General features: G+C 45.5%; 1 protein-coding gene across 5 annotated transcripts in view; it reads left to right on the top strand.

The window, feature by feature from the left end:
- Positions 1-18,645, top strand: part of dph1 (diphthamide biosynthesis 1) — a 613,903-nt gene that overhangs the window by 338,944 nt on the left and 256,314 nt on the right. For all 5 annotated transcript variants that reach the window (XM_087977226.1, XM_087977225.1, XM_087977228.1 and 2 more), the window contains one exon: positions 11,561-11,682. In XM_087977226.1, coding sequence (XP_087833352.1) covers positions 11,561-11,682 — 122 coding nt within the window. The remainder of the gene's footprint in view (positions 1-11,560; positions 11,683-18,645) is intronic.

Below are 18,645 nucleotides of genomic sequence, written 5' to 3'. Positions count from 1 at the left end.
AACACACCCAGCACAAGCACCCCCACACCCAGTACAGACACCCTCACATCTCCATACCCAGCACAGACACCTCCACACCCCCACACCCAGCACAGACACCCCCACGCATCCACACTCCAACACAACCAGCACAGACACCTCCACACCCCCACACCCAGCACAGACACCCCCACACCCAGCACAGACACCCCCACACCCAGCACAGACACCCGCCCGCACCCACACCCAGCACAGACACCCCCACACACCCACACCCAGCAGACACTCCCACACACCCACACCCAGCACAGACACCCCAACACACCCAGCACAGACACCCCCACACCCCAACACACCCAGCACAGACACCCCCACATCTCCATACCAGCACAGACACCTGCACACACCCACACCCAGCACAGACATCCCCACACACCCACACCCAGCACAGACACTCCCACACACCCACACCCAGCACAGACACCCCAACACACCCAGCACAGACACCCCAACACACCCAGCACAGACACCCCAACACACCCAGCACAGACACCCCAACACCCCCACACCCAGCACAGACACCCCCACACCCAGCACAGACACCCCAACACACCCACACCCAGCACAGACACCCCAACACACCCACACCCAGCACAGACACCCCAACACACCCACACCCAGCACAGACACCCCCACACCCCAACACCCAGCACGTACTCCGCCACACCCAGCACGTACTCCCCCACACCCAGCACATATACCCCCACACCCAGCACAGACACCCCAACACACCAGCACAGACACCCCAACACACCCAGCACAGATACCCCCACACCCAGAACATACATCCCCACATCTCCAAACCCAGCACAGACACCCCCACGTCCAGCACAGACATCCCCACGTCCAGCACATACACCCCCACACCCAGCACAGACACCCCCACACTCAGGACAGACACCCCAACACACCCAGGACAGACACCCCAACACACCCAGCACAGACACCCCCACACCCAGCACAGACACCCCCACACACCCACACCCAGCACAGATACCCCAACACACCCACACCCAGAACAGACATCCCGACACCCAGCACAGACACCCTAACACACCCACACCCAGCGCAGACACTCCACACACCCACACCCAGCACAGACACCCCCACACCCAGCACAGGCACCCCTTCACCCAGCACAGACACCCCCACATCTCCACACCCAGCACAGACACCCCAACACACCCACACCCAGCACAGATGCCACCACATCTTCACACCCAGCACGGGCACCCCCACACCCAGCACTGACACCCCCACACCCAGCACTGACACCCCCACACCCAGCACTGACACCCCCACACCCAACACAGACACCTGCACCCCCCACACATGCAGCACAGACACCTGCACCCCCCCCCCCCCAAAACCCAGCACAGACACCTGCACCCCCCGACACCCAGTACAGGCACACCCACACCCCCACACCCAGCACTGACACCCCTACACTCAGCACAGACACCTCCACACCCAGCACAGGCACCCCCATACCCAGCACAGACACCCCCATACCCAGCACAGACACCCCCATACCCAGCACAGACACCCCCATACCCAGCACAGACACACCCATACCCAGCACAGACACCCCCATACCCAGCACAGACACACCCACACCCAGCACAGGCACCTCCTCACCCAGCACAGGCAACCCCACACCCAGCACAGACGCCTCCACACTCCCACACCCAGCACAGACACTCCCACACCCCTACACCCAGCACAGGTACCCCCCACACCCAGCACAGGTACGCCCACACCCAGCACAGACACCCCTACACCCCCACACCCAGCACAGGTACGCCCACATCCAGCACAGACACCCCTACACCCGCACACCCAGCACAGACACCCCCACGCTCCCACACCCAGCATAGACACCTCCACATCCCCACACCCAGCACAGACCCCTCCACACCCCAACACAGGCACAGTCTCACATGCAGCACAGATAACCCCACACACACCCACACAGCCCCATGTGTATGCGCAGACCTGCTTCTCTGCACAACCACTTCCTTGCATGTACACCTCCTTGCACACAGACATGCTTCTATACCCACCACCTTGCATGAACACATCCTTGCATATTCACCTGTTTGCATGCACACGTACTTCAATGCACACACATTTTCGCGCACACAGAACCTTGCAAACACACACACACAGCCATGGTTGCATACTTTCTTTTGTGCACACCTACTTACACAGACATCCTTGCACAAGCATCTCTGTCTGGAAGCCTCCATGTGCACACATGCTTCATCACAAGGTATTGATCTTGTTTGAGGATAACCTTTAGGACATTGTGGTTTAGAGTGAGAATGGGCGATTGCTTCTCAGTCTTAGAAAGGCAGGCAGGCAGGTAGTGCAGGAGTTTCTGAAATCCAACTCACCTAATGGCTGGTTTTCTTTTTGGATACAGGTGAGGGCAATGGTTTGTCAGAGAAATGTAGCAAGAGCTAAACTTGTGGCACCACAAGTGGTTTAATGCCTAGGTGAGGCAGGAGAAGAATGAAAGGGCACTTGTGATCAATGATTCAGTAGATGTGCAAACGGCAGGGACAGGCATTTCTGAGGCTATAGACATGGCTCCAGTATGTTACCTTCCTGGTCTACAGGCACAGAGTGATAGCAGGACAGTTCTTTGAGGCTGGGTAAAGAAGGATTGTGGCCCATGTTGACATCAAAGGTATAGGTAGAAACAGGGATGAGATCCTGAAAGTAAAAATTAGGGAGCTAGGTGGGAGACTGAAATGTAGGCCTCTCAAGGAGAAACCTCAGGATCACTCTTAGTCCCACAGGCTGCTGAGTATAGAAACAGGAAGAATGAGAGAGTGGTCACGTGACTGGATAAATGACTCAGAGGAGAGGACTTTCGATTTCTGGATGGAGCTAAGAAAAAATTCTGGTCAACGACCAACTCTGAAGTTCTGCCTGGAGGTACAGCAAGGAGAAGGTGAGGACTGCAGATGTTGGAGATCCCAGTGGTGATGAAATCAAATGGGATGTTGGCCTTCATAGCGAGAGGATTTGAGTTGTCACAAAGCTAGTCCTTTATTTTTCTAAAAGCTGTTCCTTGGCTCAAGGAGACTCTGTCCTTCATTTTTTTCAGAGGGGTAATAAACCTGGCTGGGCTCCGATCAGTCTGGTTTGGTACAGAGATGAAAAGGATTTTGAGAGGCCTTTTATTTATATGTAAACAGATAAGACTTCAGGCCAAAGCGGTCATGTTTTAGAAGTGACCTGTAGAATGAAAGGAAAGTGGTCAGCTCTCTAGCTGAGCTGTTTAATTCAGTCCAGAGAGAGTTGGGAAGTTCAGCAGTGGACTGTGTGAACAGGCTTTTTCTCTTACTGCCCTTCTAACTTCATCCTGTAAGCATCCGTCCCATTTTTTATACTGTTCTTCAAAAGGGTTTACTTATTGGGACTGTTGTGTATATTCGGAACAGCATAATTAGATCTAGTTTAGATAGGAGAAAGTGAGGACTGCAGATGCTGGAGATCAGAGTTTAAAAATGTGTTGCTGGAAAAGCGCACCAGGTCAGGCAGCATCAAAGAAGGGCTTATGCTCGATACGTCGATTCTCCTGTTCCTTTGATGCTGCCTGACCTGCTGAGCTTTTCCAGCAACACATTTTTAAGCTCTAGTTTAGATAGACTGAGTTCTGTAGGGATTCTTTATTCTGTTCTTTGTGTTTCATTGTGTAATTTTGTGAATAAATTTCTGTCTGTTTTAAAACCTAGTAGCCACCCTAGCTAGCTTACTCCAGTTAATTTTCACTGTACACTTACCGAAACAATTGCAAAGTTATGGTCTGGGTTGCTTGCTCAGGAATGGTTTGAGTGGTCTGGCCTCGTCCATAACAGAGTACAGGAGCAGGGATGTCTTGCTGCAATTGTACAGGCCTTGGTGAAACCACACCTGGAGTTATTGTGTATAGTTGTAATTTCCTTATCCAAGGAAGGATGTTCTGGCAATGGCGGGAGTGTATTGAAGGTTTTCCACACTGATTCCTGGGTTGGCAGGACTGATGTATGAAGAAAGACTGGATCAGTTCGGTTTATGTTCACTAGTCTTTCAAAGAATGAGGGGAATCTCATTGAAACGTATAAAATTCTAATAGGACTAGACAGGTTAATACAGGAAGGATTTTCCTAAGTATGGGAAAGTCCAGAACCAGACGTTACAGTCTAAGGAGAAGAGGTAGATCATTTAGGCGAGGAAATTGAGAGGTATTCCTTCATCCAGAGAATGGAGAGCCTGTGGAATTCTCCGCTGCAGAAAACAGTTGAATCTTTTCTAGAAGGAGTTAGATATAGTTCTTAGGGCTAAAAAGATCAAAGGGTATGGGGAGAAAGTGCAAATAGGAAGCTGAGTTGGATGATCAGCCATGGTCATGTTGAATGGTGGAGCAAGCTTGAAGGGCCGAATGGCCTACTCCTGCTCCATTTTCTACGGCTCCCCAGAACTAGTGCCAAGTGTCCCTTGATTCAGACCCAATTTATTCCACACCAATTTTTGATCTAAGCATTCATCTCTCCAATCCTATTTGGGTGGCACAATGGCTCAGTGGTTAGCTCTGCTGCCTCACAGCGCCAGGGTCCCGGGTTCAATTCTTGCCTCGGGTAACTGTCTGTGTGGAGTTTGCACATTCTCCTTGTATCTGCACGGGTTTCCTCCGGGTGTTTCGGCTACCTCCCACACTCCAAAGATGTGCAGGTTAGGTGAATTGGCCATGCTAAATTGCCCATAATGTTAGGTGCATTAGTTAGCGGTAAATACAGGGTAGGGGAACGGGTGTAGGTGGGTTACTCTTCGGAGGGTCAATGTGGACTTGTTGGGCCAAAGGGCCTGATTTCATACTGTAGTGAATCTAAAAATCTAAAATCATATGCCAATTTGCATGTGGCTCAGATAATCTTTCAGCACTACTTAATTTTGTGGTTCTGCCTTTTCCTTTAGCTCCGACCTGCTCCTAATCCCTCAACTGAATCTCTTTTCTAGCCCTACCTTTGTCATTGGTACCTACGTGTACCACAATAACTGGATCCTTCTCCTCCATTCAAATTCCACTCCAGCCCAGAAGTAGTGTCCTTAACTCTGGCACCAGGTAGGTAACACAGCCTCTGTCTTTGCTGCAGAGAACAGAATCAATTTCCATTCCCTGTCACTACAACATTTCTGTCTGCCCACTGGAATGCACTCAGTATCAAGTGTTTCAGTTAATTTGCTTATCCATCCTGCCACCTATGTCCTCATTCATAAGCAAGATTCTCGTCCCTCTTAGGCAAGGGATTTGGCTGAGGTTCCTCCTCGGCTAAGTTCTGGACCTGCCTCACACACAGTCACACCCTCCTGTCCCTGACCATGGATCACATTTGATGTAATTACGCTAAAGGGTGTGTGTGACTAGCTGCTGAAACACAGTGCCCAGGTATCTCCCCATCTCCTTGATGTGTTGCAGTGTCCACAGCTCGGAGACAAGTTCATCGACTCAGAGCCAAACGTTCTTTGAGCAGCCAGCACTTGCTGCAAGACATGGTAGGTCACTGTGGATCACACATGCTTCTATCAGCTCCCACAGACTTTAGCTGCAATACATCATTGCCCATCCAACTCTGTTCTGTTTAATTAATTCATTTTGATGTTAAGTATTTTAAAAGTGAATTTCTTAACTGTACTCTTCAGCTATAATAATACCTCCTGTCTAAGCCATTCAGCCAATCGAAAGAGATACCTACGTGTATCTGTTTACCTGTATTATCACACTTAGTTTGTGACGGGTAAAAACAGTTTGAAGGAGCTCCCTGGTTTTTATCTCACACCACTGCTGCCTTTTTCATACAGCTTCACTTTCCTGGTCAGCTTCACAATGATGCCGACCTACTGCACACTCCTCCCAGTTTGGCGGCAGTGTTCTGGCCTGTACTGAGGATTGGTTCACACACAGAAAACAGAGAGTCAGGATTAATTAGATTTTTTTCATGTTGGAAAGATGTAACCAGTAGAGTGCCACAATGGTCATTGCTGGGGACTCAATTATTTACTATCTGTGACTTGGAGGTGGGGGCAGAATATAATGTATCCACATTTTCTGATGATACAGAAGTGCGTGGCAAAGGGCATGTTGTGTTGAGGTCACAACAATGGGATGTGGATAAATTGAGTGAGTGGGCAAAAACTTAGGAGATGGAGTTTAAAATGAAGGAAAGTGTAAGGCAGGAAGAATCAAAAGGCAAACTATTATGTAAATTGAAAAAGATTCCAGAAAAGGTGCAGAACACTGGGACCTGAGTGTTCTTGTGAATAGAACACAAAAAGTTAACACGTGGACGCAACAAGCAGTTCAGCAGGCAACTGAAATTTTGACCTTTATTGTGAGGGGATGGAGTTTTAAAAACAGGGAAGGTTTGTAACAACTGTGTTAGTGATGCTATACCTGATGTGCTTTGTACACTTTTGGTCCCCGCATTTAAGAAAAGATGCACTAGTATTGGGGGCAGATCAAGATTCATTCGGCTGACTCCTGGGATGAAGGGATTGACTAATCAAGAGCAGCGAAACAGGGTTAGGCCTTTATTTAGTAGAGACTAGGAGAATGAGGATGATCTTATTGAAAGAAAATTTTGGGAGGACTGACAGGGTAGATGTTGAGAGGATGTTTCCAACTAGGGGACATAGTTACAGAATAAGGGAACACTCATTTAAAACTGAGATATGAAGGAATTTCTTCTCCCTGAGAGTAGTAAATGTCTGGAATTCTCTACCTAGGGCAGTAATGCAGGTTAAATCACTGAAAGTAGTGAAAAATAGATTTCTGAAATATTGGGGAGTTAAAGCTATGACGGGCTAGGACGAAAGAAGAGGCCTGAAGCAGATCAGCCATAATCTTATAGAATGGTGGGGCAGGCTTAAGGGGCTGAATGGCCTATTACCACTCCTATTTCTTATACTCTTATGTCAGTTGTTGTAAAGACCTATCAGGTTCGCCAGTGTAGTTCCAGGAAGGGTTTCTGCAGTCCTTACCCAATCTGGCCAACATGTGACTCCAGATCCATAGCAATGTGGTTGACTCTTAAAAATAAACCCAAAAGAGACTGAGTCAGAGCCAGGGTCTGACCCCATTAGAATCTTGAGCAGGACACTGGATACTCAGCTAAGATTATGTGAGATTGATGGAAGTCTAATGCAATCTCCAACACTGACCGTTCCAGAACCGTTACCATCTCCAACCTTACCAGGCCATTGAGATGATCCAAGCACACTGTTTTCCCACAGGCCACAGGTCTGCATTGCCTCCCTGCTCCAGCCAGTAGTTGATTTAATGTGCATACAACAGTTAATGTTTTGGGGTCATGAATCACCATCACTGCAGCTAGTGGAATTTAAATTTGGTTAATACAGTCTGGAATTTGAAAGCCTGAATTTAACCCCTTAATCCTTTTTTTCAGATGAGACTCAGGTTTCTTTATTTAAATATTTATTCATTTATGCAAACCTTACAATAAAATAACTTTTTATGCTATTTCTAGAGATAACAAGTTTTCAATCGAAAGGTTACACATTTATTCACCAATATCTCTATCCATCTGTATTCACATTGTCTACATTTCAGGCTAGTACGCATGATTATAATATCCAATCATATAACATGTTCACATCTTCTGCCTGTAAGTGTGTACTTATGATTATTAGAAATCATATATTGTCCCTTGTCCCCCTGTCAAATTGAAAACTAATCTCAGAATTGTGACTTTGAAACTATCATTGATTAGAATAGAATAGTATTTTAATGTCACTTGTATTTAGGAAAATGTAGTGAAAAGTGTATAAGTCTCCATACTCTGGCATCATTTTAATTACAGAAAATATGTAAAGAAATAATTAAGACAAAGTTCATCAGAAGGCCAACTATTCAAAAATTCAGCAGGAGCTGGGGAATGTAGATTGGGAACAGCTGTTTGAAGGGAAATCCGCATTCGATATGTGGGAGGCTTTGAAAGAGAGGTTGATTAGAGTTCAGGAGAGGTATGTTTTTGAGAAAATGAGGGATAGAAATGGCAAGATTCGGGAACCATGGATGACAGGTGAAATTGTGAGACCAGCTAAGACTAAAAAGGATGCGTATACAAGGTCTAGGCGACTAAAAACAGACAAAGCTTTGGAAGAATGTCAGGAATATAGGACCAATCTGAAATGAGGAATTAAGAGGGCTAAAAGGAGTCATGAGATATCCTTAGCGAACAGGGTTAAGGAAAACCCCAAAGCCTTTTATTCATATACAAGGAACAAGAGGGTAAGGAGGGAAAGGGTTGGCCCACTCAAGGACAAAGGAGAAAAGGTGTGCATGGAGTCAGAGAAAATGGCAAGATTCTTAATGAGTACTTTACATCGGTATTCACCGAGGAGAGAGACGTGGCCGATGTTGAGGTAAGGGATGGATCTTTAATTACTATAGGTCAAGGCGGCATAAGGAGGGAGGAAGTGTTGTGTATTCTAAAAGGCATTAAGGTGGACAAGTCGCAGGTCTGGATGGGACCTATCCCAAGTTACTGAGGGGAGCGAAAGAGGACATAGCTGGGGCCTTAACAGATATCTTTGAAGCATCCTTGAACACGGGGGATGTCCCAGAGGACTGGAGAATTGCTGATGTTGTCCCTTTGTTTAAGAAGGGTGGCAGGGATAATCCAGGTAATTACAGACCTGTGAACCTGACGTCAATGGTAGGGAAGCTACTGGAGAAGATGCTAAGGGATAGGATATATACCCATTTGGAAGAAAATTGGCTTATCATGGTTTTCGCAGCATGGTTTTGTGCAGGGAAGGTCATGTTTTACAAACCAATAGAATTCTTTGAAGAGGTGACAAAGTTGATTGATGAGGAAAGGGATGTAGATGTTATATACATGGACTTTAGTAAGGCATTTGATAAAGTTCCCCATGGTAGGCTGATGAAGAAGGTGAAGTTGCATGGGGTCCAAGGTATTCTAGCTAGATGGATAGAGAACTGGCTGGGCAACAGGAGACAGAGAGTAGAAGTGGAAGGGAACTTCTCAATATGGAGACCTGTGATTAGTGGTGTCCCGCAGGGATCCATGCTGGGACCACTATTGTTTGTGATATATATAAATGATTTGGAGGAAGGTGTAGGTTGTCTCATTAACAAGTTTGCAGATGACACTAAAACACTAAGGCGTAGCAGATCATGAAGGGGACTGTCAGAGAATACAGCAGAATATAGATAGATTGGAGAGTTGGACAGAAAAATGGTAGGTGGAGTTCAATCTGGGCAAATGCGAGGTGATGCATTTTGGAAGATGCAATTCAAGAGTGAACTACACAGTAAATGGAAATGTCCTGCAGAAAATTCATGTACCAGAGAGATCTGGGTGTTCAAGTCCATTGTTCCCTGAATGTGGCATCGCAGGTCAGTAGAGTGGTCAAGAAGGCATACGGCACGCTTTACTTCATTGGAAAAGTTATCCAGTACAAGAGTTGGCGGGTCATGTTGCAGTTGTATAGGCCTTTGGTTGGGCCACATTTCGAATACTGCGTACATTTCTGGTCACCACATTATCCAAAGGATGTGGATGCTTTGGAGAGTGTGCAGAGGAGGTTCACCAGGATGTTGCCTGGAATGGAGGGTGCTGCCTATGAGGAGAGAGGATGAGTAGATTAGGATTATTTTCATTGGAAAGAAGGTGGTTGAGGGGGGACCTGATTGAAGCTTGCAAAATCATGAGAGGTATAGACAGGGTAGATAGCAAGAAACTTTTTCCCAGAGTGTGGGACTCAATTACTAGGGGTCATGAGTTCAAAGTGAGAGGGAAAAAGTTCAGAGGAGATATATGTGGAAAGTTCTTCATGCAGACGGTGTAGAGTGCCTGGAATGAGTTACCAGTGGAGGTGGTAGGGACGGGAATGATAGCATCATTTGAGATGTATCTAGACAGATACATATCCTTAGAAAATAGGCGGCAGGTTTAGATTAGATTCCCTACAGTGTGGAAAGAGGCCCTTCAACCCAACCAGTCCACACCGACCCTCTGAAGAGTAACCCACCCAGGCCCATTTCCCTCTGACTAACGCACATAACACTATGGACAATTTAGCATGGCTAATTCACCTGATCTGCACATCTTTGGACTGTGGGAGGAAACCGGAGCACCCGGAGGAAACCCTCACAGACACGGGGAGAATGTGCAAACTCACACAGACAGTGGCCCAAGGCTGGAATTGAACCTGGGACCCTGGTGCTGTGAGGCTGCAGTGCTAATCACTGAGCCACCGAGCCACCCCCAAATAGATAGAGGATCTGGATCTGGATCGGCACAGGCTTGGAGGGCCGAAGGGCCTGTTCCTGTGCTGTAAGATACTTTGTTCTTTTGTATGTTCCTTTTATGTCGCCTGGGTTTCTGAGGGGACTCTGGGACGCCGCTGCCAAAGCCATTACTGAGGCTGCCATGGCAAGGCGGAATAGACCAAATCAACAATGGCTCCACCTCATCACAGCCGCAAGGATTTGTGGGCTGGACCCCGCAGACTACCATCACAAAGCTACCACATTGTCACCATAGCGAGGAGGAATGGACTGGGCCCACCAAATCACCACCACTGAAACCATCGCATTGTCACCATAACGAGGAGGAACGGACTGGACCCACCAAATCACCACCACTGAAACCATCGCATTGTCACCATAGCGGGGAGGAACAGACTGAATCCATCACACCGCTGCTGCTGCAACAGCCTGCCACAACCGCCTTCATCCACCGTAACCATAGAAAGAAGTTAAGATGAAGTTTGATGTGAAACATAAATGAAGAAATAAAACAAAAGAAAGAAGGCTGCAGCTGCCCTGGTGATCGGGAGCAGAGAGGCTCAGAAACCCGCACACTCCTGACCTGCCATTGCAATCTTCAACTCGTCATCATAACCCATCCCTAATTTAGGAAAGGAATCTTCAGGGGAGGAAATCTGCCATCTTTACCTGCTCTGGTCTTTCTGTGACTCCAGACTCAACAATGTGATTGACTTTTACCCATCCCCTGAAATGTCCTGACCAAGCTACTCCGTTCAAGGGCGATTAGAGAAGGGCAATAAAAGAAAATCTAAAGTTTTTTTTAGCCCTGTCTGCTGATAGCACCTTAAATATAAAGACATCGTAAAAGTGCCCTGCGTCGCTATCAACAGCAGTTTTATTGAAGAAGAATCCTCTCGCACTTTAATGATCATTAAGTGAGGCGTTACTGAAGGGTGACGAGAAAAATAAAGAATTGCTTCCTAATTAGCTGTAAAATTTAGGGAATAACAAGTGCAATGCTGGAAGCAGTCCCTGGGTGTTATGGCAATTGGCATTGATGACCCATTTTCAGCTACTCCCAGCAGGAAAGGGCTAATGAGGTTTGACTGTAACTTGTCTCTCGTTCGATGGCTAATCTGTCACTAGCTCTCAAATCCTGTTTGCCTTCCACTGTCTTTTTTAATGTCTGCCTGACTCTCTCCCTTCTTTCTGTAGTGCACCAGCCAGGAACTGCGATCGGAATACGATGTCTGTGTCCCGCAGTGTAAGCCGCTGTCGCCGGGTGAAATTCTGGGGTGTACCTCACCACACATTGAGAAGCCCGTCAGGGCTATCATGTGAGTACTGTCTGCGCTGCTTCTGTACCAGGTGTGCAGCAACATCCAACAACAAATGTTCACAAGGAGCCAATTTTCAGTTCCTTCAGGTTTCTTCCAGCTCTTATGTGGAAGTGCTAGGAGAGGCTAGGATTGCTCACCTTCTGGGTGAGAAGGTGAATGAGGGGTTTAATCAAGATTCTCCATATGATAATGGTTTGGATGGAGTAAAGAGGGAGACACTCTTCCTAGCAGAGGGAGAGTCTGTAAGCAGTTGATGGAGATTTAAGGTGATGTTTCATTTTTGTTTGCGATAGTGTGGCTAGGCCAGCATTTATTGCCCATCTCTAATTTCTCTGGAGGAGGTGTTGTTGAGCTGCCTTCTTGAACTAAGCACTCGCACCAGAACAGACCAGGTTCTGAGGAAGGGTCGCTGGACCCGAAATGTTAACTCTGATTTCTCGCCACAGTTGCTGCCAGACCTCCTGAGCTTTTCCAGCAATTTCTGTTTGTTTAACAGAATAGACCAGTTGGGCTGAATGGCCTATTTCTGTGTGGAAAAGGCTTTGTGATATAATGCTAATGACTAGTCTTGGATTTCTTTGGGGAAAGGGTTAAACACACCCATGTAATCAAATGAACGGGCGGTGTGTCTGCTGTTGAACGTCTCCTCAGTAGCATGAGGGTCATTAAATGATACAATATACAATAATTAATCTTGCTGTCAGTTAGCATAATATTACACGGTGTTTGGCTCTTCAATTATAACCCGCAGAGGCTCTTGTACCACAGTACAGAATTCGAACGTTGCAAGGTTTGCTATTTCATTTGATTAATTGTCTGATACTCGATGAGTTTGACTTATTTCTGCTGTTGGTCTCTGAGGATTAATATCAGGCGCCACTGGGAAGATGTGCAAGTATTAATTGGGCATTGTCATCTGTGCGACCAATTTCTGGTCTCGCCACATAAAGTATCAGCAATAGATACTGGAGCATTATTCATTAAGTTTTGGATTCCTCCCTTTGCTAAACCACACTTGCTTGGTCACATTATCCTCGTCAGTGTTGACCACACACCTGTTTTGGCAGTGCTTTGATATTTCTTCATGAATGTGAGTGTTTTTGGCCAGGCTGGCAGTTTTTTATTTCCTGACCCTGATGCCCCTTGAGAAGGGTGACCCAGCTTTGTGTCAACTGATTGTCTTCCTTCAGAGAGTAGGTAAGAGACAGTATTTTGATTTGGTTGGCAGATTCTTTTCTTTAAAGGATATATGATAGTAAGATATAGGAGTAGAATTCGGTCCATCGATTTCACTCTGCCTTTCGATCGTGGCCTATACATTTCTCAACCCCATTCTCCTGACTTCTCCCCATGACCTTTAATCCACTTACCAATTATGAATCTATCTTTCTCTGTCTTAAATACACTCAATGACTTGGCCTCCACAGCCCTATGCAGCAATGAGTTCCACAGAGTTACTACCCTGTGGCTGAAGTAATTCCTCTTCATCTCAGTTCTGAAGAATCATCCCTTTATCAGTGAACTGAATGGGATCCTCCTGCAATTCTGTGATTATAGGGTCACTGCTAGATTTTTGTTCCGGATATATTTCACTTCCTTTGTGGCCTTGGTGGGTCCCGAACTCCTGGATTGACTCTCACCCACTTAGCCATCCCCTGGGGGAAGATAGGATGAGGGGTGTGGTGCAGAATTGGGTACCATGCATGTTCACTGCTGTCGATTGTATTCAGTAGTGATGAGAAGCTGTGAGCTCGTGGGCCAATTGCAGCACCGATTGATGGCTACTTAGCAGCCAGCTCCCACTACTCCTGGGTTTGTACCCGTGGTGGAGAGGGGATTAGGGTGTGAGTGTGTCAACACAGGACGGTGGTGTAGAGGGTGGTTGTGTATCTTCTCTTTCAGTACCCTGTGTCCATCTGCATTCTCTGGCCCCAAGTTAATCCCCAGTCCCCTTGCCTTTTCATTCATCACGTGCCCCAACATCCCTGTTGTTTCCAGACTTGGCCCCCCATGAGACCCTAAGTTAGCCTTTAGCCCAACTCCTGGCACGTCGTCTTTAAGGGCTGGCTGCAGTCCCAGTGGTGGCTACTGCTTCTAGTGGTGCTGCTAGGTCAAGAGCTGTTTTCTTGACCAAAGATAGGCTGTCCCCTCCAATGGGGGCAGAAGGCCCATCTTTAGCCAATGAATACTCAAAAGCTGTCTAATGACAATAGAGGTAAGTCAGTCAAGTGTAGGGGAATTGCCCCAAACTTCACTCCCTAAATATACCTGTATTTCTCAACCTTGAAAGCAAACAATTAACAGATGATCCTATTCATAATTGTTATAGTTTTTCAAAAACAACAATGGCAGTATATTTAAAATGGCCAAATTGTAATTTAAGATTAATCCCCATGGCATTTTTCACACATGATTAGACAGTGGTAGTGAAATTCAAACCCACTAGATCACAGAAACTGCACAACAAAAGGAGCCCACTGGGCCCATCACTGATGTTATGGTGCTAGACATTTCAACTGGACTTGCAAAACCCAAATCAAAACATCTACTTTTAAATGTGATTCCACAGCTTGTCAGCATTTGATGAACAATCAGATTGTGCTAATATTGGCACTAACAGCCAACTTAAAATATTCAGTTTAGCTTATAAAATTGTCCATTTAAACTTGCTAAGCGCCTACATTCATTCACAGGTGCCTGTTCTCTGCAAACAAACAAATAACGATCAAGCCTTAGGCCTTTTGAATTAACTAGGAGCTTAGTGAGGCCCTTTGTTTCCTGTTGTTTTCTCTGTGGCAATACGTGAACTAATTAGTGTCAGCGTGCAAGTGATTGATATCCTTTTCTTCAATGATATAAATTGTTATGATCGTTTGAAATTTGCCATTCTTGCATTTGTCCTGATGATTGCAAGACGAAAGGTTTTGATAACATGCCTTTGCTTTCGAAAATATTCAGTATTTCGCCTATCAAGCGACTGTTCAACCATTGTAATCTTCAGCACAGACTGATCTGAAGTTTTGGTTACAGCTTTTAATGCTTTTTATCATGGAGACAGCGAACAGACAGACTGACCTTGAAATCTTTGCTCCATTTTGATTCTCACATCTCTGTATTCGTGAATTGGATTTTCAGGCCATGTTTGGAATGGGCCAAACTATGTTGTACAGAAACCATTCCGTGACTCTGGATTTCTGGTGAAACCTCATTGTTTACTGGTGGTTCATGAAAAGTCTAATGTAATTGTGTAACATCCTGCCATGACCCTGAGATTGTGTAAGAAAGAGGAACTTTGTAGGGGAGCTGTTGTTGTGTGGATTGGTTTGGAAGAATCAGTTTGGATTTGTTGAGGGACCTTCTGAAGAAGGGCTAATGCCCGAAACGTCGATTCTCCTGTTCCCTAGATGCTGCCTGACCTGCTGCGCTTTTCCAGCAACACATTTCCATCTCTGATCTCCAGCATCTGCAGACCTCACTTTCTCCTGAGGGACAATCAAGTCTCACTAACTGACTGGAGCTTTCTGAAGAGGTAGCAGGGAGGGGAAGGCTTGCATGGACTTCAAAAAGTACCACACAGCAAACCTTTCAGGGTAGGTATAGATCATGATCAAAAGGAATGATGGCAGTATAAATACTTACAAAAGGAGAGAGCTGTGCATTTTTGAGAAGAGATTGCAATCAGAGCTTCTTCAGAAAAGTAGAGCAGTTCTCCAGTTGTGACAATGAGCAGGGTAAAGAGGGCTAATCCCAGCAGCTGGAAAAGTTGGCTCAGGAGTGGAGTGAGAGATGGAAATGTCGGAAATGGAGCAGGGGAAGGAAGAATCGAGTCCCGGTAAGTGTCAGGGTCTGGGGAAGTTTAGATAGTGGTGTGTGAATAATATGTAGGGTCTGTTATTCAGGAATTGCACCATGTATTTTATCATTTAGCATTTCCTAAGTAATAATTTATTTAATTTCATCAGAACTGTCTGAATTTTTTGATTTTAATGGAAATGTTCAGTGTATTCTGGGTGAATGGAGAATAGCCTTGTGGAATCTTCAGTTTCCTGGACAATTCCCTCAGGGCCTGTTGCAATGGTGATTCCACAAGGTTCCAAAACACAACTCCCAGCCATACTGCAATAATGAGTAGCCATTGTCAAATCTGACTGTGGGATGATCCAGTTAATGAGTCATTTTCAGATTGGAAGAAACTTTTTTATGAAGTTCCCCAGGTGTCGATCAAATCTTTCTTTTCGTGATGTAGATCTTGTTGAGAAGGGGACAACTTTAAAATTTGAGTTTGACACAAAACTTGGGCGAGTTGTAAACTGTGAGGAAAACAGAGTAGAACGCCAAAGGAGATGACAGATGAAGTTCAATGTGGAGAAGATTTAGGTGAGGTTTTAGTACAGAGCGCCTGGAGTGTCAGAACAAACTTAATGCTACCATTCTAAATGGTGTGTAGGAGAAGATAGGTCTGGGTGTTTGTGTACATAAGTCATCAAAGCTGATAGGACAGGTAGAAAGAACTGCTAACACAGTATTCTAGCTTCATAACTAGGGTTGTAGAGTACAAGGGCAGAGCAGTTACGATGCACTTGAATAAGACACGGGTTAGACCGTAGCTGGGGCATTGTGTACAGTTTTGGACACCACACTATAGGAAGGATGTGAGTGTATTGGAGGGAATTCATGAGAGGTTTCTGAGTCTGGTTCCAGGAATGAGGATCGATTGGAGAAGGGGTGATTGTTCTCCTAGGAGAGGAGAAGGTCATGAGAAGATTTGATGGAAATGATAAAATTTTTGAGGGTCTGCACGGAATTGAGAAGAAGAAGCTGTTCCCACTTAGAAAGGGATTTTGGAACATAGGGCACAATTTTAAAGCATTTTGCAAATGAGGCAAATGTGAAGGGAGAAAACACTTTGTCACTCAGTGAGTGTTTAGGATGTGGAATGCACTGCCTGGAATTGTGGTGGAGGCATGTTCCATTGAGGCATTCAGGAGGGCATTAGATAACTATTTAATCAGACTCCGTGTGCAGGGTACAGGGGAATGATACAAAGCTAAAGTGCTTAGAAAGCTGGTGCAAACAAGTTGGACCGAGTGGCCTTATTCTGTAATGGTTCTGTGAATCAGAGGGTGGCAAATCTTTAGCATTCGGTACCCCAGAAGGCAGTAGAGACTCTGTCATCGAGTATGTTCAAGACAGATATTTATATCTAGAAATTTATCAAAGACATCAAGAGCTAAGGGGATAATGCAGGAAAATGGTATTGAGATAGAAGGTTAATTACAGTCTAATTAAATAGCAGAGCAACCTAGAGGGACTGAATGGCCTGATCCTGCTCCTTATTCTGATATTCCTTAAGAATGGAGCAGCTATTACTGTTGAGACCACCCGCAGTCTCCCTGTGAATGATCCCTGTTACTGTACAATAAACTCATTAGAACATTGATTCTTAACGAACCAAAGCCCCTCAGCACACACACCCATTCACTCCTTGTATAGTATCTCAATGAACTGCTCTCTGTCTGGAATCTCAATGGACTAGACCTGATCCTGTTCATTCCCCAGAAAGAATGCCAATGAATCCGTTCACTTCCAATGTGGAGATAGTCAATGCACAAACTCTTTTTCTGTAGAATTTTACCCCGTTTATTTCCAAATGAGCTCCTCCCAACCTGTGCTGTCAAATCCTGTCGACACCATCCTCATCCTTTCTACTTAAATGCATTGGCGTTGTTCGCTTCACCGATTTCACTTTGTCGTGAGTCCTGGGTGGTGGTTATGTCGTGGTAAGGCCAGTCATCCAGAGGCTTGGACTAATGCTCAATGACATTGGTTCCATTCCCAACTGGGCCTTAAAATCAGTTAATACATCTGAAATGAAAAGCTGGTCTGAGTAACAGTGACCATGATGTGATCATTGATTGTGCAAACCCATCTGATTCATTAATATCCTTACCTGTCCTGCTCCTCATGACTTCAGACCCACAGCTATGTGCTTGAGTCTTAACTACCCTCAGAAATAGTCTGAATTTAAAGATGGGCGGCACATGATAATGTTGCCAGTGACACCAACATCCCATAAAATTAACATTTTAACCACTTTCTGGGCAAAGAGTTTACTCCCAAATCTCTTGTTAAATTTATTCATAACTGCCTTGAATTTATGGCTTTGCTTTCCTCCAAATACTCTCTTTGAGGCATATCAAGCCTTTTCATCACTTTCAAGGCTGCTGTTAGGTTATGCCTTTCTGTTATTGCAACTTACAGTCACTGTATAGAATTCCAGCTGACAAATCTTGTTCCACCATAAAGAATTCCGATACAGTGCATTCCTTTGGATTCGGACAAAAATGCTAAATGCAGAATGTGATCAGATGATTTATTCTGGCTCCTATTGCTCAGCACATTATAGATAGTTGATTCATCGCATCAGTCACTTTCTTTGTCACTATCTACTTGTTTTGAGACACACTCCTGCTGCTTTTCGTGTAAGTTGTGCTGTAGTTTGAATGAGTTGCGAAAGATATGAAGTAGGTCACTTTATTTTGTCCTCATGCAGTTGACAGAAAATGCGGAGTCGAGTTTAACATTTGTGCTGTGGTCCTGGTAGGTTCCTCAGTGTCGAGGGGAGGAGATCCAGGAGCAAGTCCCAATGTGCGAGGGATATGGAACATTCCTCGTTGTTGTGCATCGGAAGGGGGAATGTGTGGTGCCAAGTAGAATATATTTCATTTTAATTAACTGGCATGAACAATTTACGAGGCTTCTAATTTAAAAACTGAGCTCCTAGTGAATATTACTCCTTTTGTATCACAGGAGCAGTTGGTTTGAATAGCGGCAAATTACATGAATACGAGACCCAAGTGAACATTTCCCAATTCATCACGGACATCCCAACTGGAAAAGAGCTCACTAAAAACTGCTTTCAGCGGATGATGTGCTATTTGTATTTAAATTGCATCCACT

The sequence above is a fragment of the Chiloscyllium plagiosum genome, unplaced genomic scaffold (assembly GCF_037043375.1).
Source record: "Chiloscyllium plagiosum isolate Xiang-an unplaced genomic scaffold, Cpla_swu_hap1 HiC_scaffold_31, whole genome shotgun sequence".
Classification (NCBI taxonomy): domain Eukaryota; kingdom Metazoa; phylum Chordata; class Chondrichthyes; order Orectolobiformes; family Hemiscylliidae; genus Chiloscyllium; species Chiloscyllium plagiosum.
Note: the sequence above shows the minus strand (reverse complement) of the source record. Positions and strands in the feature narration are given on the sequence as shown.